The sequence below is a fragment of the Phalaenopsis equestris genome, unplaced genomic scaffold, assembly GCF_001263595.1.
Source record: "Phalaenopsis equestris unplaced genomic scaffold, ASM126359v1 Scaffold000600, whole genome shotgun sequence".
NCBI lineage: Eukaryota > Viridiplantae > Streptophyta > Magnoliopsida > Asparagales > Orchidaceae > Phalaenopsis > Phalaenopsis equestris.
The window spans coordinates 1217398-1243164 of NW_018165040.1; the positions used below are offsets into that span (position 1 = coordinate 1217398).

The 25767-nt window shown below is 34.0% G+C and overlaps 1 protein-coding gene across 8 annotated transcripts; it reads right to left on the minus strand.

Annotated features, from left to right (window-relative positions):
- Positions 1 to 1005: 1005 nt before the first annotated feature.
- LOC110029648 (isocitrate dehydrogenase [NADP]) lies at positions 1006 to 25175 on the minus strand. Of its 8 annotated transcripts, none has more exons than XM_020732039.1 (15): positions 8937 to 8991; positions 6914 to 6957; positions 6690 to 6799; positions 6102 to 6139; positions 5736 to 5813; positions 5579 to 5632; positions 5397 to 5498; positions 4621 to 4706; positions 4236 to 4339; positions 4055 to 4123; positions 3851 to 3967; positions 3221 to 3254; positions 2046 to 2188; positions 1506 to 1628; positions 1006 to 1386 (listed from the first exon to the last, which is right to left on the minus strand). In XM_020732039.1, exons 2-15 carry the CDS (start codon positions 6947 to 6949, stop codon positions 1293 to 1295), a joined length of 1188 nt encoding a protein of 395 aa, XP_020587698.1. In that variant the 5' UTR covers positions 6950 to 6957; positions 8937 to 8991; the 3' UTR covers positions 1006 to 1292. The 8 variants fall into 8 exon arrangements, with proteins under 8 accessions (XP_020587698.1, XP_020587697.1, XP_020587691.1 ...); XM_020732038.1 differs by lacking the exon at positions 8937 to 8991 and adding an exon at positions 7267 to 7384; XM_020732032.1 differs by lacking the exons at positions 1006 to 1386; positions 1506 to 1628; positions 2046 to 2188; ... (7 more) ...; positions 5736 to 5813; positions 6102 to 6139 and adding exons at positions 10172 to 10252; positions 10366 to 11375; positions 11535 to 11683; ... (3 more) ...; positions 24295 to 24650; positions 24742 to 25175 and having other exon boundaries at positions 6715 to 6799; positions 8937 to 9230.
- Between the last annotated feature and the right edge of the window lie 592 nt (positions 25176 to 25767).

Consider the following 25767-nt stretch of genomic DNA (forward strand, 5'->3'; position numbering starts at 1 on the left):
ACATGTATGGGTTGGTCGCTGACATTCCTAGAACCACCGGTGCAAAATTTGGTAACGAGAACCTTCTTTTATAATAATAATTGTTAGACATATGTATTTTTCCTAAAGGATTGGATATTCGTCAAAGAGAAAATTTGTTAGGTATATGTATTTCTTCTAAAAGGCTGGATATTCACCAATGTGAAGATTTGTTAGGTATGGCTCATATATCAAAATTTGGAGTCTCTTGGAGTGAAAATGTGTGTCTCTTGGAGATAAGAAAGTTGTGGGAGCGAGAGTGTGTTAGTAATTTTATTTATGGGTTTTATCTATATATATGTGTAACTCTTTTGGTATGTACTTGACTCCTCTGAAATAGTGAAAATCGCCGCTCTGCTCCCTGGGTAGTCGGCATCTTTGTCAAACCTCGTTAAATCACCGTGTGCTATCCTGAATTTGTGTCGATTTCTATTTTTCTTCGCCCTAATTTCTCCAATATTATTATTATTAACATAATTCACATGAATTTTATTTTAATTTCTGAATATATATTATAATATTAAGGGAAATTTACTACATTCTACACAATTCTTATGCATTTGCGTATCTCACCTAAACATTCATATTTACATTAGAACACTTTTGTGTCATGAGCCCATACATGAAAATGAAAAGCTGTACTTCACTATTTAAAAGTAAATAAAAGTGGTATTTTTAATATGATATTAAAGATATTAAGTGCTATGCATGTAAACATGGAAATTGAGTTGGATAGATATGTAACTTAATACCCCTAATACATATATTAATTTAAATTGCAGGACGAGATAATGTGCTATGAAAGCATATATGTATATATATATAATGCAATATTTCAATTGCATTATATATTCTGAAATAACATTATTTGCAAATGAAAAAAAGCTAGCCCTGTTCAAATCAAAACTGGTTTATACAGAGTATGAAGCAAGTCAGAAAAATTGCTCATTGAGCTTGTTATTGGATGAAAGAAAATGACAAAAAAAAAAAAAAAAAAAAAAAAAATTAGGATGATTTGCACACATACCACTCGATTCCTATGTTTAAGTTAAAAAAAAGGTGGTATGTTTGATGTGATATGAAAGATTTGGGTGGTATAAATATTAAAGTTTAGGTGTTAGATATGTAAATACATAGGAATTATGTGGTATGTATGTAAATGCCCCGATAATTTTACATCCTGAAATTTAAGTTCTCGCGTACAAAACTGGAACAATTTATTAAAGTTCTCAGAATCTTCACTCTCAGCTGCAGGCATTTCTGGAAAAGTTTTATCACAACTTTGATTGTTCAGGAAGCCTTGCCCTCAGATCTTCTGAAACCGCATTGATAAATTCTTCAGTGTTCATGTAGTGCTCTCGACTGAGACTGCCAACAAAAAAAAAAAAAGAATCAAACAATAAAATTTGATTATTTCATGTTCTGTAAATTTGATGATGAAATTCAAAATAAAATTTTAGAAATTAAGGACAGGGGATTAGCAGTACTTTGATCCATGAATGATGAGAGCTAGATCCTTGGTCATTTTGCCAGATTCAACAGCTCCAATACATGCTGCTTCCAGTTTTTCAGTGTAGTCAAGGAGTCTAAGATTACCATCTAGCTTCGCCCTGTTCATAATTATTTACATTCAGTCTTAGAACTTCCATTTTACAGAAATTCAAGGCAAATAAAATTAATGAAACCAGATTATTATTTTGGAAGGTTTTACATGCATGGCACTCAATTCTTATGTATTTATATATCTAACACCTAAACTTAAATTTTTGCATGTACGACACTTGTGCATGAAACGGTGTATTTTATTTCTTAAAAATTTAAATAATGAATTTTTTTTTATGTGACATGAAAAAAATGGGTTGTATAAAAGTTAAAAAAGTAAAATATAGTTGTTAGATATGTAAAAACAAAAGAATTGGGTGTTATTTATGTAAATTTGGTGCCTGGAACAATAGTGGAGCTGAAAGAATAAAGTTTAAAATAGTATTACAACAAAATTCTAATTGCTAAGTTGTAAATTTTCACACCTATGTGCCAGGCCACGTGTCCAAGCAAAGATGGAAGCAATGCTGTTTGTGCTGGTTTCGCCGCCTTTCTGGTGGACTCGGAAATGTCGTGTAACTGTCCCATGAGCCGCTTCGGCTTCCATAGTTTTGCCGTCGGGACAGACCTGAATGTGAGGAAAAAGTATAATTGATGTGGAATGTTTTGAAGTCTTGGATTTGCTAACACAAATCTACAATGAAATTAACAAAAAAAAACATGGGAACAAACTTTTATTTTAGATAGCAATTACTTGGTTGGATGAAAAGCGAAAAAATATGGAGAAATCCATGAAGATGATGATTCAATGGCCTTCTACTGTAATTAATGAATAAAATTTTGAATACATCTAAGCCTTAAAATTAATTTAAAATCACTTCGACGAAGTAGAATAAAATCACCAGTAACATGTCGAAAGATTGCCACTCCACGCACCACTGCTAGCCGCCATGTAAATGATGATGTGAAGAGATTAAGTAGAATTGACGGAATAAATGTCAATGTGTAGTAATTAAGTAGGATGGAATATTTAGATCTAATTGTAAATGAATAAATACTAATTTCTCTTCTGTTGATCCTTGAGATTTTTATATGACATGTATGATATTATACTTCATTGAATGATTTTTTTTTGATAAAAAATGATAAAAGTTGTATTTAATTACACAGTTTACATTACCGATCACAAAAGAAAATATTATGCTTATAGCATGTCATATTCAAATTTTTACAATCATGGAAAAAAAAATTTAATTTATAAGCACTCTTTCATTGTATAATTTTATATAGTCTCGTTTTTCTAGTAGTCTATTTCTCAAGGATTCATGTAAGAAACATTTCAGGCTTAAGACGAATCTTATCACAGGAATTGAATTGCACATATATTCGATTAACATATACAGTTGACTTACAATGTTCAAATTTATTAGTAAGTTCCATAAACATATCTTATGCAGTCTCCCTAAAATCCTCGCAAACAAGAAGAGTTGAGTATCAATACATCTCTTAAACCTTCTAAAGCACAAATTTTCCAAAAATTAAAAAAAAATAAAAACGTGTTCTAAGAAAAAAATTGTATGCAAATACATTTTACTCCATAGATTAAGCAATGATCTATAAACCCAACCATGAAAAAAAATTATTACACGGTAAAACATACCAGTACTGATGTCATTAGTCCTAGAGATCCAAAATTATAAAAAAAAAAAAAGAAAAAAAAAAGGTTTTTTATGTTAAAATAGATTCTCTCTCCATGTAGGCTTAGAAAATTTATTAACAAATTCATGGAAAAGACCTAGCTTGATTCATGGTGCGTGGCAGATCATTGCTCAAACCAGCTCATCTATTCACGCAGCTTTTCCATGTCACCATACAACAGTTTCCCCATAAATCTTCTCATGTTCCTCAACCATTAACCCAAAGAGGCATTTATATGCATACCGCCCAATTCTTATGCATTTACATATCTAACACCTAAACTTTGGCTTTCACATTTAGACCACTCAGATCTTTCACACCACATCAAAAATACCACCATTTCAACTTTTAAAAAGTGAAATACATGACCTTTTCATGCATAGGTAAGGTGTTGTGCATGTATAAATTGAAGTTTAGGTGGTAGATATGTAAATACATAGGGAAATGAGTAGTTTATGTAAATCTTCCTAACCCGAAAATGAGGGTGGGTTCTTAATTGTGAATTAAAAATGAGTTAATGGGTTTCCTTAAAGAATGCAATGGAGGCAGTGAAATAGGAAAAGTTCAAGGAGAGAATAGAGTTAAATTCAAACCTTGAGCCAAGAAATCACTCTGCACATCTCCATCATAATTCTTGCAAGCCCATACATAACCACCTTCACTTTTAAGTGCATAAGCTACCATATCATCAATAAGACGGTGCTCATACCTACCAAGCCATCAGTTTTGCATGCATGAAATATAAATCATACAGAACAAATATGAAGAAATAAGGTCTGCAAAAATAGCACCACACCATATTCCTGCAGCCTCAAACTTGGCCTTCCATTTAGTTTCATAAACCTCTTGGAATATGTCTTTGAACCTGAATAATAGACATAATGTAATTCCTTGATAATTGCATGAATAAGGGAAGCATCTTATGACACTAAGCACATTCAAACTTCAAAAAGTGAGTTAAAAGGAAGAAAACGGACCTCCCATCATACTTCTTCAGAATAGTGTTTTTTGTGCTGAGGTAGAGCGGCCACCTTTTCTGGAAAGCTGTGTTCATTGAAGCCTCGGCAAATGAACGAATAGACTGCATAGAAAAAAATGGATTAGATGTAGAAGCGTGGACCTTCTGGTCCACTAGCATTAAGATATAGGAAGATTAAGTCCTATGTATTTACATTTCTAACACGTAAAATTTAATTTTTACATAAATGCCACCTTGCCTATGAATGAAAAAGGTGTATTTCACTTTTTAAAAGTTAAAATAGAACTATTTTTTATGTGAAATGAAAGGTTTGGGTGTTATAAACATAAAAACAAAAATTTAGTTGTTAGATATGTAATAATAATTGGGTGGTATGTATCAACCTCGTCAGTATTGTACATAGCCAATGCAACACCGCCAGCGCCGGTGAAGTTAAAAACCTCAAGTTGGACTTCCTCTTCTTTGCCCTCTGGATGTGAACAACAACAGAGAAATAAATATTGGTAAAGAAAGACAACTGACATCCAAAGGAATCTGTCCCATAGGGTGAATAAAAAAACACAGGCATATCCAATTTAACGAAGGTTCAAAAATTAGCAGAATTTTAGATGGCTAAACCATACTTCATGGGGTTAAAGATACATGAAGGCGCTTAAGGCCCAAAATCACCTGACATGAGAATCAAAGTGAGGCCGCTTAACTTTTATTACAAAGAGCTCATATACGAAACCACACAATAGATATAATCCCAACAGGAAATTTTTCACATTACTTAAAAATTATAAATTTAAAACTTGACAGTACAACAAAGATTAATGATTATAAATAGCTTAAAAGTAGAAACATACTATCAAAAACCAATTATACTAGGATAAGATGCTGATAATCTTTCAAGGTATGCTGTTTACAAAGGCAATCTAATTTTTTTAAAAACTTGAGCCAAACCAAAATGTAGAATAAGAAGAGCGAAACAAAAAACCATCAAGGCAGGTATAAATTAGGAAAATGAAAAATGAACATTTGACAAGAATGTAGAAATAACTTTAGCAGAAGCCAACAGATGAAACTTCATTTGAATTGAACTAAATAGCCAAAATAACGATATAGTTAGTGAAATAAGGAGAAATTCAAGTAGTAAAATCATTACTGATACTCTTACCAAAAATTAGTTTGAGCTTTCCGGGTCCATTTATTACTTTGTCAGTTGCTCTATATTGATCACCATAAGCATGTCTGCCAATGCATATTGGCTTAGTCCATCCTGAATGCTGAAACAAATGAGAAGCAAAAGACAATGCTAAATTAATGTTAAGAGAAAAAATCATGCCCTTTTCTTCATACCTGACACAAGTCTTGGTATATTTTTGCATAAAATTGGTTCTCTAAAAACAGTGCCTGCAAAAAATTATAAAAACTAGTAAAGAAAGTTTTGGATAACATTCTATTATTAGCAAAAAATCAATATTTTTTAGGTTGCATGCAGCCCATGATGTATCACCATTTAAAATATTCCTGATTGTTCCATTAGGGCTCTTCCACATGGATTTCAGGTTAAATTCCTTAACACGGCCTTCATCTATTAAAAGATCACAAAAGAAAACCAAAAAAATTGTGAGAGAAGTCCAATGGTAAAACAAACCAACTAACCTTATTAGGTAGTGCATGCTCCAATTTCTCTTGGGGCGTTTACATGCATAGCACACAATTCTTATGCATTTACATATCTCACACCCAAAATTTCATATTTACAAACATACCACTCAAATTTTTAACATCACATCAAAAACAGTACTATTACCACTTTTTAGAAGTCAAAATAGATAAGAATTGTGTGCTACGTATGTAAATTTCCCTTTATCTTTACCTGGAGTTATGGTGGCACATTTAATTGCAACGTTGTACCTGCAATATGAACAAGCTATTATGAAGCTATAGTTGCAAAGGTATTAGTTGTTCATTATTAAGGCCATGAACTACTCTGTCCATTGTTTTAAAGTAGCAGAAGAAAAGTATGAGTCTCTAAGAGAACTCATAGAGCAGATAAAACAACTGACAGAAGATTTAAAACTGGCTCATACCAACGCTTAGGGACTATTTGGTATTCTACTCTAGGCTGAATTTAAGCATGATTTAGTTTTGGTGTCAGATATGTATATAAATAGGAATTAAGTGGCATGCATAAATTCATGACTTGTTAAATTCACAATCATAGAATTTAATGCATTTAAAGATTTCTCTTATAAATCTAAGATTTTGAAGCAAATAACGAAACAGTTCATCAAAATTTTAGCAAGATTTAACAATTGTTATGCCAAACAACATGATTTACCAAAATCTTAATTTAAAAGGTTTACTAAAACCTACCTGTAGCAAAACAGCCTAAGATCAAATAGTAACATTGAAAATTGGCGAGTGTTCAACATAGTGAATTCCTTGCATTCCATGAACTTACTTGAGAGTAGCTTCTGCACTTTCTACCGTGACTCGATCATGTGTAGCTTCACGATTAAGAATTCCAAGATCAAAGTACTTAATATCTAAGTCCAAAAATGGTAAAATAAGCTGCATTTATCAAGAATTAAAGAATTCAGCTAATATGATCACAATATGAGCATAACTAAGATTTCAAAAGCAGTATCTTAAAAGAGAATTTTTAAATTAAGCAAAAAGTTTTACCTTATCTTTAATCACTTTCCAAATGACCCGAGTCATTTCATCCCCTGAAAAAAGATTTAAAAACAAGCAAAAAATTATTATTGAGATTGAAAATAGAGACACACGATCGCATGGAGAAACTGAAGGAAATATCAGTTAAAAAAGAAATCAAATCGCTTCGAACATTGAGCTTGTTTCAATAACAATATAAGGAGTCATGATTCAAGGATCGCGTAAACATCGAACTTCAGAATAAACAAACAATTTTTTTACTATGAATTCAAACATTTCAGTTCAGAAAACACAGAATCAAAGATCATCGACTAGGGTTCTACCAAGAAAAACTATAGGTTATCGATAGAAGAAAATCTCACCGTCCATCTCCACAATAGGATTCGTCACCTTGATTTTCTCGAACACCATTTTTGCGTGAGGAGATCAAGAGCAGCGATCGAGGAAATCGAACAGATATCGGAGAAGAGCAGGGCGGCGGCGTACAATATCGGCATCTGAACACTGCTTCTTCTTCTTTTTTTGCCACGTGTCGTTTCAGATTATTATTTCGCCACGTGGCTAACTTCATGGTGCGGTGGGAAGCGGCGGCTATTTTAGTTCGAAAAAAATACGAGAGTTCTAACTTCTAAGCTTACCAAACTAGTTTAACGGACGGATGGCATTCGAGATACCTGGCACTAACAATTGGCCCGCAAAAGAAAATGGGCCATTATTCCATCTAACAAATAACGAGTTTGTCATCTTGGGCCAGCTCGGAATACTTTTTGTAATTCTTAAGCAATTAGAAGAAACAAAAATATTTTTTTTTTAATTCATTTTTTAAAATTTTAAAAACAATTTTATTTATTAAAAATATTGAGACAATTTTTAATACTTAAAAAAAAAAAATCTATATTATATATAGGTTTGTCAAATCAGATTTACAGATTAGATTCAGTCAATGTCTGATTTAAAATTGTCCTAACTCAAAACTATTTAAGCCCAAAAATGGCTCCAATATTAAATGAGTTAGAAACTCTACCTAAATCCAACCTATTTTCAACCCGAATAAGCCAAACCCAACCCGTGTGACTATATAAATATATATATATATATATACCATTCAACTCGAACTTGACTAAAAATTAAACCAACTCAAACCTAAATTTTTCGACATGTCAACTCAATAATATGGAGGTGGGTGATGGCCAGCAACAAAGGAATGGTATTGACTTACAAAATGATGATGGGCATGCAATAAGTTGGATCAGTGAACTCCATAAATATTCTATTATATTTTTCATATTTTAATATAATAAATATATACAAAAACAAATGTTGTTTTATGTTAGAACATAACCAAGATAAAAGTAACGTAGTTCAAAAACTATAGGTGATTCCCAAAGTATGATTATCATGAGGAAAAAAATAAGAACTAATAATAGGATCATTCATGTTCCCCACACTTCTTGCTAGATAGCCTTCTCACAATATATGGAGGGTCTTTTTTATGTGAATTGAGTGGCATAAATGTTAAAAGGAAAATTTAGGTGTTAGATAATGTAAATACACAAGAACTAGGTAGTATGTATGTAAATGCCAAATAAATAAATAAATAAATAAATAAATAAATTAAATTAAATTAACAACACAAATTTCAAAACATTTGCAAGCAGACTATTTCCTTCCTCCCCGCCATTAATTTAGAAATCGTTTCAAATCTTTTTTTTTTTTTATGTTGTGATTTGAAAAATATATATATGATAATAATAATCCTTTTTTTAAAAAATAAAAAAACATCATAAAAAAAGCTTTTTTCACTAATTTTAAGTAAATAAATAAATAAAGCCATAAAAGGCATCTAAACTCAATGCTAAACATGCCCAAACTTGCAGATGAGCAAAATTTTCATTTCATGCAGAAAATTTAGCAGGCCAGCAATGCACAAAATGACACCTTTATGGCATTTCACAAAAACAAATGAAAAGAAGAAGAAGATTTAGCTTAAATATGTACTTTCAATAGAGTTATGTATCCGAAATAAATTTACCTTACAAACTGGCATCATAGCCTCACAAGTACGAGAACTTTCCAGAACATCAACATCAGGACTTTCAATATTTTCCACTTCCATGAGAGCAGGTGAGCCGCCGGCATCACCATTAATAGACTTTTTACCTTCTTCTCCGGCGAGGGTGGAAGCACTGTTATCATTAACGGTTGAGGGCTCCTCAACAGGAGCTTCAAGAGAAACGTCTGCTTCTTTTGGGCAAACGGCTGCAGGAGGGGGAGGGGGCTTCAAATGCCTTCTACACTTCTGCTTCTCATAAACCGACATGGCTCTCTGCAAATAAAGAATGGGTTGGCAAGCACAGAAATTAGAAATAATAATTAAGCAGAATACAAATGGCACATATGAGGCAAGAAAATGTGAAATTTACATATGTACCACAATATTCTTATGGATTTACATTAATAACACCTTGGTGCCCATAAGAACCGTGTATAGAAGGATGCATTTAACTATTAAGAAGTTAGAAAAGGTGGTGTTTTTAAGATGATGTTAAAGATTTTGAGCGCTTTTTATTGTTTTGGTTAAAGAATTTGAGTTTTATGAATGTAAATATTAAAGTTTAGGTGCTAGATACATGAAGACATTAGAATTATGGGGTATGCATGTAAATGCCACAAAAAAAAAGAGGGGGGGGGGGGGGGGGGGGGGGGGTGGGGGGCCGCAGAGGGGAGGGACCTTGTGCGTTTTAGGATACGGGCCGACTGCAAGGGTCGATCCGCGGCTCGCGTTTAGTGTAAAAACTCAAACGCAATTTCAGATAAGCTGGCGAAACGCGCGAACCAAATGGCACGGCGGCGTTTTGAAAACGCCCGCACTTATAAGCTGCCCCAAACGGACCCTTACTTAACATATCTAACAATTTGATTTTAATTTTTACATTTACATCACTCAACTCTTTTAATATCAGATGAAAAATATCTCTATTTAAATTTATAGAAAAGCAAAAAAAAAACAACTTTTTATGCAAAAGGAAGGGGGCATACAAGTAAAAATTGAAGTTTAGGTGGTGGATATGTAAATGCATAAGAATTGTGTGGTATCTGTATAAATCTTCCAAAAAATTGTTAAAGAAAAGAGCAAAATAAAAACTAAGGAACTATTTGGTCGGAATTGAAGATACAAATTAAAAAAAAACAATATAGAATGAATCACTCAGCAGTCTTTATACACAAATAAAGCAAGCAAAAAAAATCCAAAATTTATGAAATTACCTTAAAAGAAGCCTCAGCAGCACCTGGTAGCAGAGTGCTTTGTGGAATTGATAACTTTTTAGAAATTAGAATTCTATTATTCTGAGAGAAGAAATTCAGTTAGAAACCGAGAAAACTGTACATCATAGAATCAATGTGTGGCGAGGGAATAAAAATGGCAATCATGCATAACAAAAAATCAAAATAAGATTTACCTCTGCATCTTCAACCTTGGAAACATTATTAGAACCAGCTAAGTTACCAGACGCAAGAAGATCTGTGACCTCTTTATACAGTTCAGGGTGTGTAAGATCTTCAGAAATATCAATTTTGGATAAATAACTACCTAAATTGCGCCTATGACCATCATAGGACTTTGTCGGAATGCTAAAACCCCTACTAAGATTTGATTCTAGGTAGGCTTTCATAGATCTTTTATTTGACGTATCATTTAATTTCTTTGGATGAGCAGCAGCATCCGATGGGAGCCTTGAAGGAGCAGCAGCATCCGATGGGAGCCTTGAATCAGCAGCAGCATCTGTTTGCTCCAGATGAGACGAAAACTCGGACATGCTCGAACTCGGTCCCTTCGACATTTCAATGTTCAACTCCGAACTCTGTCCATGTATTGGATAACTATTCCAACTCCAATCGGGGCCCCGATATAGCGAACTACCACCATCCCAACCATTCATTTGTGGCAGCCACGAATCACCTACCGGATGATGCCATCCAAATGGAGGGCTATGGCCTGGAAACCGGCCCGCCATCTCATGCATTTGATAGGGAAACCGAGCATGATTCATTTCCATATATGGCCTCGCACCGTAGAATGCTGGAGGAAAAGGTGGGATAGTGAATGCGGAAGCCGGAGGCCCATGTTGGAATGGGAAGAAAGAATTCTGAAATGGAGCAGGCCAATGTGGGCCATTTTTCCAAGCCCCACCCGGCCCTCTTTCCATGTTTGGATCACTACTCCTGTACCGGCTGTTGGATCTATGGTTCCCAGATGTTACCCTCGTTTCATCCTCATAAGGGGAAGAACTGTTTGTCCCATGTCTCATAGGTGGCTGAGGAAGATGATGACCAGGTGAGCTGCTAGAGAGATATCTAGGTCGCTTAAAGAGTGGGGGGCTACCAGAAGCATGCTCAGAAGTCTGCAACTCTGGTAGAGAATTGTTCTCCATACTTAGGTTATTTGAAACCAATTGTCGTTCTCTTTCAACTGCAAATTGAAAATTATTTCAGGTTATTATGAATGATCTTTTATATAGAATCTTCAATAGTAAGATGCTTTCTTGCATTTCTACTACAAATTGTATCATATCAATTTTGGGGTCTAATTATAAAGATATAAAGGAAAAAAAATATAGTAATGATTCACCTGAGTTTACTCGATCTCTATGCTGGGGCTTTTCTAAAGAAAGAGAATCAGAAACTCTCTCATGAACTACTGAAATTCTATCACGGTCATCAACTCTGCCGTCACGTGCTGGTTCTCCGTGTGTAGATTTTGCTTGCTTTAAGCCACGTCTGCACCGTATTATAAGTAGTGGCAGGTTAAGAACTATAAATTGTGACTCAAAGTTAAAGAGAAGTAATAGTAATGGCTAGAAGATTATACCAGATAGGACAAATACAGTGAATATTAATCAAATACAGTAAATAATAATCATATGAATTAATAAAATAACATCCCAAATTACGGAAAAACGAACTTAGATGGAAAGGAACAATAAAGGTCACAATTTGCAAAGAGTAACAAAGAGGCATCAAAGAAAAAGATCAATGTGGTAGAAATGGGAAAACTTAAATTCAGGAGTTGTAAGACTTCAAATGAAGCAAGTTAACACTAGGTAGAAATGGGAAAACAAACTTAGATAGAAAGGAACAATAAAGGTCACAATTTGCAAAGAGTAACAAAGAGACATCAACGAAAAAGATCAATGTGGTAGAAATGGGAAAACTTAAATTCATGAGTTGTAAGACATCAAATGAAGAAAGTTAACTGTAGGTAGAAATGGGAAAACAAACTTAGAAAGGAACAATAAAGGTCACAATTTGCAAAGAATAACAAAGTGACATAAACGAAAAAGATCAATGTGGTAGAAATGGGAAAACTTAAATTCATGAGTTGTAAGACATCAAATGAAGAAAGTTAACAGTAGGCTGTTGTCAGAGAGAACGAATGAGTATATGGCCAGGTTAATACCTGATTTGCTCTTTGGAACTATGAGCCTTTGGGCTCAAGGAACTCCTTGAAAGCGAATGACCTAAGAAAGTCTCAACCTTGCCTCGATGACCATGATCAAATTTACTTGAATTTGATGCATCCTTATCAATATTAGGACGAGATTTCTTCGTACTTATTTTTCCCAAGCCATAATGATCATCAATTTCATTAGAAGATCTTTTTCGCAGCCTGTTGTTATCTCTCATTTTGATTCCATGGTCATCAGCATGTGGACTGAGTTCACGATCGCTTTCATGAAGCCTACTTTTGTTATTACTCTCGACATGCTTGCCCCTATCTCTGACAGATTTACTCTCGAGCCGATCACTGATGTAATCTCTAGAGGAGGGCTCTTCTCTTCGGCGGATATCACGATGCCGTCGGTCTCCTTGATCCCTATCAAGTTCCTTGAAATATTTATCATGATACTTCTCATCTTTATACCTCTCATCCTTGTGCCCCTCAATTTTATGGCTACCATTCTTAATGTGATAATCACTAGAAGATAACCTCCTGTCATGCAGCCCTTTTCTCCTCTTTGTCATAAATTTTTCAGAATCTTTTTCTGACACCGCATTTTTCAAATCATCTTGAGCTTGATTTTCTGCAAATACAAAAGAACAAAACTTATAACGAAATTATAAGTTTAAAAAAATAACAGAGTAAATTACTCAAAAAGTACATCAGCAAGCATCTTTCCTTTTCAAATATGGCAATGACCGAGCAAGCCTAACATAATTTGACCATCCAACAAACAAAGGTAGGAGGGAGCCCCCCACAATAACAACCATAGCATAACTTAGAATATACAGCAATAGATTTTTTTAATTGACAACTCTGCATATCTGTACTTTAAAATTTGACATATCTGACAAGAATTGAAGAGAATTGATTGAGTACTTCATTGTAATATTTATGAAGTATTTATATCATCCTAGGAGAGCTTCGAATAGTATACATGCAAAGTCAAGGAATAATAATTACATAATAATAACAGAATAATTACGGCAGTCCATGGATTGATAGTGTGGCAAAAGTATAAACACAAAACATAATTATAATAGTTTACAAATTAATGAAGTGGCACTAAATAATCCCAGGGATCACCGAGGTGGCATGAAGTGAATTAAAAAAATTGGAGGATTGTTGTGCCCGGTGGAAAATTGGAGGTGAAATTGATGGATATTGATTTTTTCACATTTCCCCTGAAAGCAAATGAATGGATGTCGTCCATTCCAAGCTATTATTATATTAATTTTTCAAACATTGTTCTTGATAATCATTTGATGATAATGTCAGTTAGTTGTTCAATAGTTATACATATTATCCAAGTGCTCCTAACAAGCCTTTTTATCTTTTCGTATCTTGTAAAAGACCAAATTTTTTTCTTCCCTTCAAGAACCTGCGAATCAATCACAACTACTTTAAATAGTTATTTTCATTCAACCAATATCTTAAATAGATGCTTTACAACACACCTAAGAGGTTTGGATTGCACTCCACAATTCCTTGGGAAATTGAGACAATGTCTGTATGTGTTGTCCATGGTGATGAAATTATGATTTAATGCATATGAAAAAAAATGACTAGATCAGCATTACAGCAAAAAAGGCTGAAAAAATGAAGGTTGCAGCAGTTTAAAAAATAAGGGGAAAAGGAGAGAGCACGACAATGGAGACAGTAGAATTGAGTAGAATTGAGGCAACTCAACGATGAAGATTGCACAGTGAAAAATGTTTGTGATAATGCAGCAATGCAAGCTACAATTATAAAGAAAAGGAAATGCAGCAATGAAAGTTACAATTATTAAAAAGGGCCAAAAAAGGAAGAAGTGTGACAACGAATACAAAAATTGGGTGTGCATTCTCTGGCAAAATTGCAGATTCAGTTTTCTGTTTTAAAATTTTGAATATTTGTATTTCAGTTTTCATTTCAGTTTTAATATTCATTAAACTAAAGGAAACAAAAATTTGAATAATATTAGGATTATAAAATTAAATTTATTTGGAAATTAATTAATTATTTTATTTCTGTTTGAAATTTTTAATTTTAAAGAGATGGTGAGTAGATTAAAAAAGAGATATAAAATTTAAATTTTGAAATCAAACCTTAAGAGTTCATTATTTTGGTTTGAAATAAAACCAAACATTAAATTTTAGTTTGTTCAAAATCGAACTGATTAAACCGAATTGTGTTTCGGTTCAATTTGAACCGGTTTTAACAAAAGTTTAGACGGTTGGGTTTTTGGATTTCAAATTTCTATTTCATTTGATTTGATGACTAATTTGTGAACCGATACATCCAAATCAACCGTTTGCACACCCCTAACTACAAGATTGTGCTAATACAACAATGAAGGCTGCACATAACAAAAAAACAAAGTAGAAAAAGCTTAGAATTCAAATACGATGACAAAAATTAGAGAGAATTGGTTGAGTATTTCAACCGAACACTTGTGTGGTGTTTATATAATCCTATTAGAGCTTCTAATAAAAAACATACAAAGCAAAGAAAATAATAATCATATAATACAACAAAAAAATTGTTGATTGATGAGTTAGTGAAATCATAATTACAATAGTTCACAGATTGATGAGGAGGCAGCAAAAATTCCATGAATCGTATGGTGGCATTAAGTGAATAAAGTAAATAACTACCGAGCTTGATGAAAATTTGATTGGGGAAAAATTAATGAATTTTCACTTTTTCAAAAGATCATAAGATATTTATTTGATTACAGAAAATAGACGAATTGCAAATTAGTTGTGAACATTTTTTAAGAAAATTTTGAGTCCACCTTATAAGTAATAAAGAATAAGAAAATCAACCAAAGCCAAGATTTAGCTTTTAAAAATAAATATTTTTTTGCCAAAACCAGTAACTCCAAAAACAACTGATAAAATTTACTAAAGATCATTAACTTGAAAGAAAATTAATTTTAGAACAAAACATATGAACTTAATCTATTGAATTGATAACTCAAAGGCCCAAAACATGCTCGCATCAAGAATTTTCAATAATTTATGAAGATAGTTGGGAAAAGTTGGAAGGTAAAAATATTCTCTTTGGACTGAGATGGATATATGTAGCAATCGAACTAAGTCGAAAACGAATAAGTCATGATTGGACTTAATTTGGTTATGTTATAAGATGTCCATGTTCGAGTCAAGTGAGCTTTCACAATGAGGTTCATACTTGGCTTTTTTAATTTTTTTTAGTAATTGTAATTGTTTTGTACATGGCTTGCTTATTTTAATTAGACGGTATTTCAGCAAGTTCAAAAATAAAACTAAAATTTTGAATTAATATTTGACTTTTTATATAAAGTTATTAACAAATATTTTTATAAATCTAAACAAATAAGCAATCGAATAAATTTTAAATTAGTATTCTAGTACTTTAAATCAATTAAATAATATAATATATAAGTTGCAAGTAAGTTTTCTTGAATCAAATAATATAAATAAATATTAACAAATTAGCTCATTGAAATAAATAAGTAAGAAGGAACTGAATTAGATTAATATGCATGTTGATATTAAATTATAGTATATTATTATTAAATTTGTAATTAAATAAATTTTAGTTAATTAAATTGTATTCAATATATAACTATAGGTCATTTAACAAATTACTTATTGAACAATAAATGAGTTTGTTTGTGATTCGTGAACATAAATAAACACGTTAAATCATGTTTATATTTGGTTCATAATCTTTAAGTATTTAAAAAATGTTTAATTTTGTTTACATGATAAAAGATAATGTATCCTTTTCAAATCAATCCTACACTAAAGTTACCAAAAATCAAGCTCCATGAATCATTTTGGCTAGAAAATTTTATTTATTCAATCGAACTCAATCAATAGAACTCAAATTGTGATTCAACACAAGCCAAGTGGAGCTGAAATGGATTGATTTGAAGCCTAATCAAAATCAATTTGACTAGGCTTGAAATTAGTTCCGATTAGCTCAAATTTATTAACACATCGCCTCACGTTATATTTTTCACTTAAACTCGAATTCTAGCCCAAATGAAAATAAATAGCACATACCAAATATTATTATTTAATTTTTCACTTAAAATTAATTTTAAACATATAAAATAAAAAATTTCAATGATGGCTCGAGTCAATGGTAGGGATTATGACTTAGCATGAGATAACTAAAGTGATAGTTGAATGAATTCCAATTCAAGCGAGTTGTGACAGAGCTATGACTAACATTGGCACCACAAGCATCTGCGGTCTTATCAAACTCTATTAAAATAACTCTTTAAACAAATTATGATATGCACTTCAACAATAAACAAAGAACATACGACATCATAATGATTGATCAGTAGCCTTAACTACTTGGATGAGCCTTGTAAATTTTTATCTACTATTCGTTCATGTTAAGTAAAACCGACACCAAATAGTTGGGATTGGGTTAATGATGATAACAATTGTAATTTGTTCTTGTTAAGTACCAAACGAGATTTTAAACCTATAACTTGGAATTTTTTAGGCAACTTCTATACATGTTACATTAATTATACACTTGCTTTCTAATCCTTTGACACAAGTTTTATGCAACTACCTAAGAGTTTATTTTATTCATCCATACTTGGTTTATTTTCCATTATCATATATTCAACAAAATGCACAATTTATGATGGCACTCCAACCATTCATTAATGTATCAACCTAGTTGTGTCCACATGTCTATATTATCATTCTCAGTAATGCCCTGCTATATTTGGCTACCAAGAACTTTTTAACTACCCAATACTAGGATCTATACAAGTTTACAGACCTAGCTATGACTTCATAGCATTTACTTTTAATTCTCCATAACTAGCCATAATGATCCTAAGCCACTTCACCATTTTAATTGCCCAATCTCAAATCCAAAATTCTTATATGTATCTAAAAATCTAAAATACTATCTCAGCTAATTATCACTCTATATACAAATAAAATTGATGATAATTATTGACCGCACAAAATTTATATAGCATATACTCAAATTGCAATATATTAATCCTAAAATTTTTATTCTAGCCATCCCACATTCTAACCTTCCTCTTATTTCAATAAACATATCACCAATTAAAACTATCCAAAACAAGCATACACTAAGGCACCTCAATTTGAACACTTTTATAAGCATAAGCATCTCCAAAAATATTGTACTAAAAAAATTTAAAAATAATTTGATAATGCAGCTGCATGTACTAAGACTGATAAGAGACATGATAAAAAAAAAAAGTAAGATTTACATAAATACCACTAAATTCCTACGTATTTACATATCTAACACCTAAACTTCAACTTTTACATATGTGCCAACTTACCAATGCATGCAAATGTATATTTCACTCTTTAAGTTCAAAAAGTGGTATTTTTTTTATGTGTCATCAAATATTTGGTTGGTATAAATGTAAAAAGTAGATTTTAGGGGCTAGACAAGAGCCAATGGCGCTCATTCATCACAGGCCATTCGAGGATAGATAAAAGCATCTTCATTTTAGTTATATATAAGATAGTGTTCCGTGAAAATAGATAAGCTAGTGTTCCAGGTTAACTTACCAGTACTATCCTTCTTGTCTTTCAACTCCACCTCAATAACCGTCCTCCTGGAACGATGGCTCTTGCTCTCCGTCTCATCAGACCTTCCATACCTCGAATCCTGACCGTTCTTGCCCCTCTCCGATGCACATTCCCTATCCTTTTCTCTCTCTGAATGGTGATCCATGTCCCTCTCTTTATCATCCCTGTATTCTCTTCTGGTATGCTCCTTCTCTGATCTCCTCTTCACTGGCTCAGTTTTGTTGCTACTCTCAACATACCTATCAGTAGAAAGCTCGCGCCTCATACTAGACTTGCTCTTCGATTCAACAGTTAAAAACCTTGACTTGTCCACCTTCTGCGCATACAAGCGGTCACAATCCTCCTCTTTAGAACTCGTCTCAGGAAGCCCATTATCTTTTCCGCTACCATTCCACCTATCAGACGTAGCAGAGTCCTCTCTCTCTTTCCGCTTCCTACCTGATGATAAATCCCCATTTTTAGAGCCACCTCTGTCCTTCTCCAAAGATACCTGCCTCGAAGAAGAACCCTTCCACTTCTCCGTATCCCCATCCCTCGAAACCCTAGTCCCAGAACCAGCACCAGCTTCCACCAATCTCAGCGTACGATTCCTCGAACTCCCATCATCCTCAGAGTCTGAACGCTCCGTCCCATCTCTGCCACTCCGCTTATGCGACCGGTGCAATTTTTGGTGAGAACTCCTCGGCATCCTGACCGCACCTCAAAAACTTAAATTACAAAATCCACGAATCAAAATCCAAAACAAAGAACCTAATCCACCTCCCAGAAAACAACAATCCTCCAACTTTCCCCGCCAAAATCCAACGAAATCTGAACACGAACCGCTGAAGCTTCCCTCCGAATCCCTGCCACAGCAGCAAAATTAAAAAGCCAATTTTCACCCAAAGCAACACAGAAATCAGTGGAAATACGCTCCAATTCAAACATAATCACATACCGTAAAACTAGAGTGAAAGAACACAATGGCTAATGGCTGATTGAGAAGAAACGGAGCGAGTGAGCGACAGCGAGATGGCCTAGACGAATCAAAGAGAAGGAAAGCATTTACATACAGACCACATATTTCTTATGTATTTGCATATCTAACCTCAAATTCCTGAAGTCTGAAGGGCATTCGTTGTACTTCGAAATTACGAAAATTGCAAAACTAAACACTCAAGAGCTCTCTGGCTAGATGGCTCGCTCACACGGCTCGCCAGGGTATTTATCGGAGCTCGCGGTTTGTTAGCCATCCGAACAAATCGGGCCGATAATTGGGCCCGACGGGCCAACTGGTGCAACTGAACTGAAGAGTGCACGCTTTGATCGGATCTGCTGACGAGTTATGGCAACGTGGACGGACCGATGCACGCCTATGCGCTATTAAAGGGTTATTTACTTTATTTTCTTGACTTGGTCTAATTAAATCATTTCATAATTATTAATTATTTGATTGATTTTATTCATATACTTGTTCATGTCAACAAAATTATATCAGCTTGTCGCTTGGTTCATTTATGATAATACATTATCATTAAAACTCGTAAGTACTCATTAATAAGTTAATTAAGGCTTAAAAAAATACATGATAATGAAATATAAAATAATATCCTGATTTTGTGCGATATTTCAGCACTGACCATAACTAACTAAAATGACTCATGAATATAAGTCATAGGTTATAAATAATATCATTTCTTATAACTGATAATTTTTTGATACATTGGAAAAGATTTCATGGGGAGCGTTGGAAGAGCCTGAAAAGTTCTCTAAGTTGTATTTTCATATGATCATTTTGCGACGGGTTGGATCTATTTATTAAATTACATATAATATTGGTGTCAACAGCATGCTTTAATTGATGATTTTGTTCATCAACATTATTGGTGATGATGGGTAGATGGGTGGTAGGTCAATTTGTCTTGTATTGAGTTAGACTTTTGGAACGTTTCAAAGATATGTTTGGCACAAACTAACTTTGTTACATGTCGGGTGATTCGCAACAGTAGAGTGATATTTAATATTTTAGTGTTGCACGAAGATACAGCACACACATGGATGATAGAAAAATAATATGAGGTGATGTCAAGATTTTTTATGTTGAAAAAATCCTTGAAAGGTAAAAACTTAAAGGAGTCTAGCCCAATCAAGATAATTCACAATATGATTGAAATTATATGGGTCTACTATTACTTCGAATTTAACAAGATGGAATTGCAGTACCAATAATTACCTATGTGCAAAAGTCATTTAGTTATAATAGTCATATCTAGCCTACAACAAACATACTTCTTAATGTAAGAACAACAGTTAGCCATGACAGTTGTAGTTAGTTACAACAAAGGTAGTAGTTGGTTATAAAGATTGTAATCGATGTTTGCAATAACTGCAATTGACCATATAGGTCGTAGGCGATGGATATAATAGTGGTATATAGTTACAAAATTCATAGTTGAAAGTTGTAATACAGTTATTCACAGAGGCTGTAACCAGTGACTGCAACAACATTAGTTGGCTATAGAAAACATCATTGGAAAATCTAGTAGTAACTAACCACATATGTTGTTATTGGTGGTTGCAAGAGAGTCAATTGACCACAGAGATTGTGGTGTTAAGCTACAATAGTAACTGAGCACAAAGGTTGTAGTTGATAGTTGTGAAAGTGTAAGTTGATCATAAAAGTTGTAGTAGTAATTGACCTCAAAAGCCTAGTTAGTCACATAAACCGTACTTGACAATTGTAATATCAGTTAGTCACATAGACTATAATTGGTCATAGAGGTCGTAGTTAGTAGTTAAAGTAACAGTTAGCAATATAGATCATAGTTGGTCATATAACTCATAGTTGGTAGATGTAGTAGCATTAGTTGGCCACAAAGACCATATTTGGAAATTATAGTAGCAGTAAGTCACACAAGTCGTAGTTGGTAATTAAATTAGCGTCAATTGGCCACATAAGTTGTATATGTAAAGTTATCACAACGATTAGTCTCATAGGTCTTAGTTGGTCACACAGGTCGTAGCTGGTAGCAACAGTAGCATCAATTGGTCATTGAAATCATAGTTGGAAGTTGTAGTAACAGTTAACCATATGGGTCGTAGTTGGTAGCTACAATTGTGTCAGTTGGTAAAAGAGGTATTAGTTGAAACATGTAATAGCTTAAGTTGGTCACATAAAATGTAGTTGGTGCCTGCAACACTTCTCTCAATTTTATTTATTTTATTCAAGTGCCCTGTTGTTCCCTATTCTTGGGGGTTTGCAAGTTTTATAAGCAAATACAAGAAGAAAAGGACAATAAAAATGTAGTAAAGAAAGGCAGCACAAAGTGCAGTAAAGAAAAGCAGTAGGAATTGCAATGAAGAAAACCGGTAAAAATGTAGTATCACATATAAAACATATAAATATGCTAACAAACAAAAAAGAGCTAAAATACACTAGCACGTGTGTAAAAGAATCATGTAGCACATATATGGAAGATCAGAGCAGAGTATAAGAGTTTGGTAAAGGGAGAGCTCAGAATCATACTTTTCCCAGGAGTTTGTAGGCAACCATGGACACCATGTATGTGAGGCCTAACGGAGGATAAAAGGCCACCCACCAAACACTCATAGGAGGGCAATCCTCAACCCGGCCTATGTGACTGACACATGAATTTGACACAAGTGATGTTTTAAAATATCGAGCTTTAGTTTGTCATACAAAGATAGCTCGAGTTTTAAATAATTTTTGGCAAGCAAAATGTGGGTTTCGTTCAAAAGTACATTTTGATATTATATGTGTATGTTTTGAGGAGTGAGTCAGTCGTAGAACTGTCAGCTAACTATGAGAGCAAGGGGTAATTCTTTTACCAGATCTTAGGCGCAGTAATATCAATTCTTGACCCTAGGGTCAGAATATGCAATGCTCCTCACACCTACATGTCTTTTCATCATTGCTCATACCAACCCGCACCTCGGTCTTATAGCCCAACTCGATGCTCCATATATTGCCACGTAGAAAAGAGAGGTTGTTTACCGACACGATGATTGGTGTAGTTTGATTCACCCGCTTTAAAGTGACCCTTGTAATCATCCCATATCTCGACCACGACCAGTCTTACCTCGCAAAGGCGCACCGAGAAGTTGATATGAGAATTAATTCATTAAATTTGAATATATGAAATGCATGATTGTAATTAAAAAGGCTTGGATGGCATACAGTTAATGAGTGGAGTTTAAGTACTAGATGTGTAAACAAATAAGAATCGAGTGATACGCGTGTTAAAGTTAAATTTTAGGTGTTAGACATGTGAATACACAAGGATCGAATATGCATATCATTCCATCTGTATGAGTTTACATTACTAACACCTGAATTTCCACCTTACCTTGTACACGCATGTCATTCATGTATTTAAGATCCTCTCGAACATACCATTTTTTTATTCATTCCGCCACAACTCCCATTAGTCAAACATACCAATATTTTAATTCTTAAAAGGCAAAATGCACATTTTCGTCCATAGGTAAGATGACATATGTAAGAATTGAAAGTTTAGGTACTAGCTATGTAAGCAAATAAGGATCGAGGGGCATGTATGAAAATCTAAAAGAATGGCATGATATGTTTGCAAATTTTGAAGGCTTAATTGTAGCGGCTGCCTCTTCAAGAGCAGCAAACGTAAATGTCCGCTCTACCAAGCAATGTCAATCTTCCCTATTCTATTGAAAACCATGGAAAATGCTCCTCTTTTTTTTTGTTGATTTATATCTTCAATTATTCTCTGAACCACACACTTATAAGTGTACCATCCAAATCTTTATATATTTACGCATATAGCACCTAAATCTTTGCATTTATAATACTTACATCTTTCATAGCATACCAGAAGATCACCAATATAGCCTTTTATGTATAGGTAAGATGATATATTTGTATATGTAAATACATAAAAAAATTGAGTGGTATGTGTGTAAATCTTATATAAATGAATACTGAAAACAAGCAAAATAAATGCTCCAAAACGTGGGGCATCCAACAGAATGCAAAAAATCTAACCTTATCTAACTCCAAATTATTAGAGAGCAACTTCTTAATACCTCTTCCCTCAAAAGTCTTCTCTGTATGAGCAACATTGATTGGTCGCTCTTAATAGCATGTATGGATTCTTCGCCACAGCAATAACTCATTCATCCCAAGTCACATAAATCAGTAATAATGAACAAACAAGAGAATAAAGACAAAATAGGTATTAGAGAACAAAACTCATTCTCTATTGAGATCATCCTCAACGCATTTGCATATATACAACCATCTTTCCATGAATCTACATAGCTAACGCCATATTTTTGTCTACTTACATTTATGACAGCAACTCCTTCATATCGACCCACCAAAAAATATATATATATATATGGAACGCACCATTTGATTGATATGTAAGGTGCTTTGTATGTAAATAAACAGGTTTATGTGTTAGATATACAAGTACATAAGATTTTAGTGCATGTATATAAATTTTCCTTAAAATTTTGGTGTATAACAATGGAGGCATAGGATCGCCTTAATTTCCAAAAGACTGGTATCAACGACAGAAGAAATTGTCACACATTTGCCTAAATGTTCTAGAAGCATCATTTAAAGACGTACTACATATGTGAATTTCAGTTACATTCAAGAATTTCAAGCACGAATGCCAGATTAGCATGCTTCATATCGATCTTTCCCAAGGATTGAAACGAAAATAACATGGATAAGGTTGAATCGCATAAGTTCATATAGAGGAATATCTCAATACTTGTTACACACAAACTCTAAATGGAGCTTGAAAAGGATTGTTCATGCCCGAGTATTTTTGAAAGAATATGCAAGGATTTAAACAACTCATTCCAATAGCAAGATTTGAATCATATTTTAACAAGGTTTCTTTTAAAATTCAGACAGTGCTCTCAATTGTATTTGAACAATAATAAGGAACTTGCTATATTAGCCCAATTTCCAACCCAACCAAAGAGCAAAATGTTGAAAGAATAACATGTATTCATAGCAAACTTATAAATTAACTATAGCTTCTGCCTCAGAACAAAAGAGGCAAATCATCACTGTTTAAAAGATTTGAATAGAAAGCCTTCATTATATATATATATCAAGATAACCACAATGGTGCTAAATTCAGACATTATCATTGAAGAGAGGAAGAAGAAAAAAACTCCCTTACACCCCAACCCCTCTTATTCCAACCTATTTCCAAAGAGAACATGTTAGTAATCAGATCCAAAATTCTGTTTGATAGTAACTTTTCTCTGCTTTTTTTTTTATTTTATGATATGCTGAAAGTTGAGAGTTAGAAGAAGATTACCGGCTCTGCGACGGGAGGTTTCACTGAGGAAGGGTGAGCTGGCGAGGAAGGTGTCGGCAGGCGAGAATGCTGCCGTGGTATACCTCTCTCTTTGCAAGCATTGTCGTACATCTCCATCGTTTGCCTGAGCTCAAGGTGAGGACTCCCATCGAATCAATTTCATCTGGAAGTAAGTCATGGAAAGAGACACCCAAGGCCTCTCGCATCAAATAAAAGAGGGAAATAAACAGCAATGCCATTCTTAACTCAGGGCCGGAAGATGATTGCATAATTTTTAGCTTACATACATACCGCCCGGTTCTTATATATAACTCTATATATCAAGCTTTGCCATCAATAATATGAAGCTCCAGCAACTATACAGAAGAAGAGGAAGAGAACTAGAAATACAAGTAATATTCTTATGTACCAAGAAGCCGGGCAAGTTATTTTTACCATTAATCATACCTCAAACTTCTCCTGCTGCAGTTCTCAAGTATAAGAGACTTACTTGATATGGGTGATTTGACTATCAAAGATGTTTCACCTGCTGCACTGTTAAGCCGGCGGGAAGGACGTGCCGACGACATCACCCACAGCAGGGAGTAGTGAAGACGACGAAAAGGGACTTATTTGCATCGCATATGAAGAGGCGGCAAAGGCTTACGCTCAAGAGGCGAAGAAGAGCTTCGGCTTTTTCTGGGACTTCAAGCGGAGCCGAAGAAAGAAACAGCTAGAAAAATGGAGAGGACCGAGAATGGAGCGACGCAGTCGAGGGGTTTCGGGAAGGAGGATCAAGGACGAACGGGAGGTCAACTCTCCCTCACCTGAAAGAGGAGGCGCGGCCAGGGCGTCGCACGAGCGGAAGGAGAAGAATAAGGAAGGGGAGGGTGGTGTGCGGGAGTTAGGGATTTAGGAAGAAGATAACTTTTTTTTTAATTAACTTTATATAATGTTGAATATTTTTTAATTAACTTTATATAATGTTGAATATTCAAAATCCTCGACTCTTGGATTTTTCACTTGTGCAATAAACTATATCGAAATTAGAGTCATCCTCTGCTAAAATCGATGTTCTGAACACACTTGCATTGTACGTTTCGTCATCTGGGTCATCCGGACAAGTTAGTCGATGATCGGGTCGAAAACGTGTCAAATTCAACTTTTCTTAAAATTTTAGTTCGTGATCTATCGTTTCAGCAATTGATTTAAGTTTGATCAATTGTGAAGCTATTTAGAGGTGCAGATTATGTGAATTTTGATATTTATGTGCATTGAATGTGTGAATTGTGATATTCATGTAACGTGAGTGTACGCGGAAGTCACAAAGGATTTCCTAAGGCATTTAGATCTTATGGGAACCTTCTTCAGGCATTCAGACACTGGTCCTTAGCCCTTGCAACTAAAAATTGAATGTTCAATGTCACTCACATGAGGCCTCGCTAAAGAGTTCGGAGGTAGTTTGAATTTCTAAAAGGGTGGGTCCCGACACTT

Coding starts and splice junctions, on each gene's coding strand:
- LOC110029648 (XM_020732032.1), bottom strand. CDS start 24,411: ATGGAGATGTACGACAATGCTTGCAAAGAGAGAGGTATACCACGGCAG. Junction 11,376..11,534: donor TAGAGATCGAGTAAACTCAG/GTGAATCATTAC, acceptor TTCAATTTGCAG/TTGAAAGAGAACGACAATTG. Junction 10,253..10,365: donor CCAAGGTTGAAGATGCAGAG/GTAAATCTTATT, acceptor TTCTTCTCTCAG/AATAATAGAATTCTAATTTC.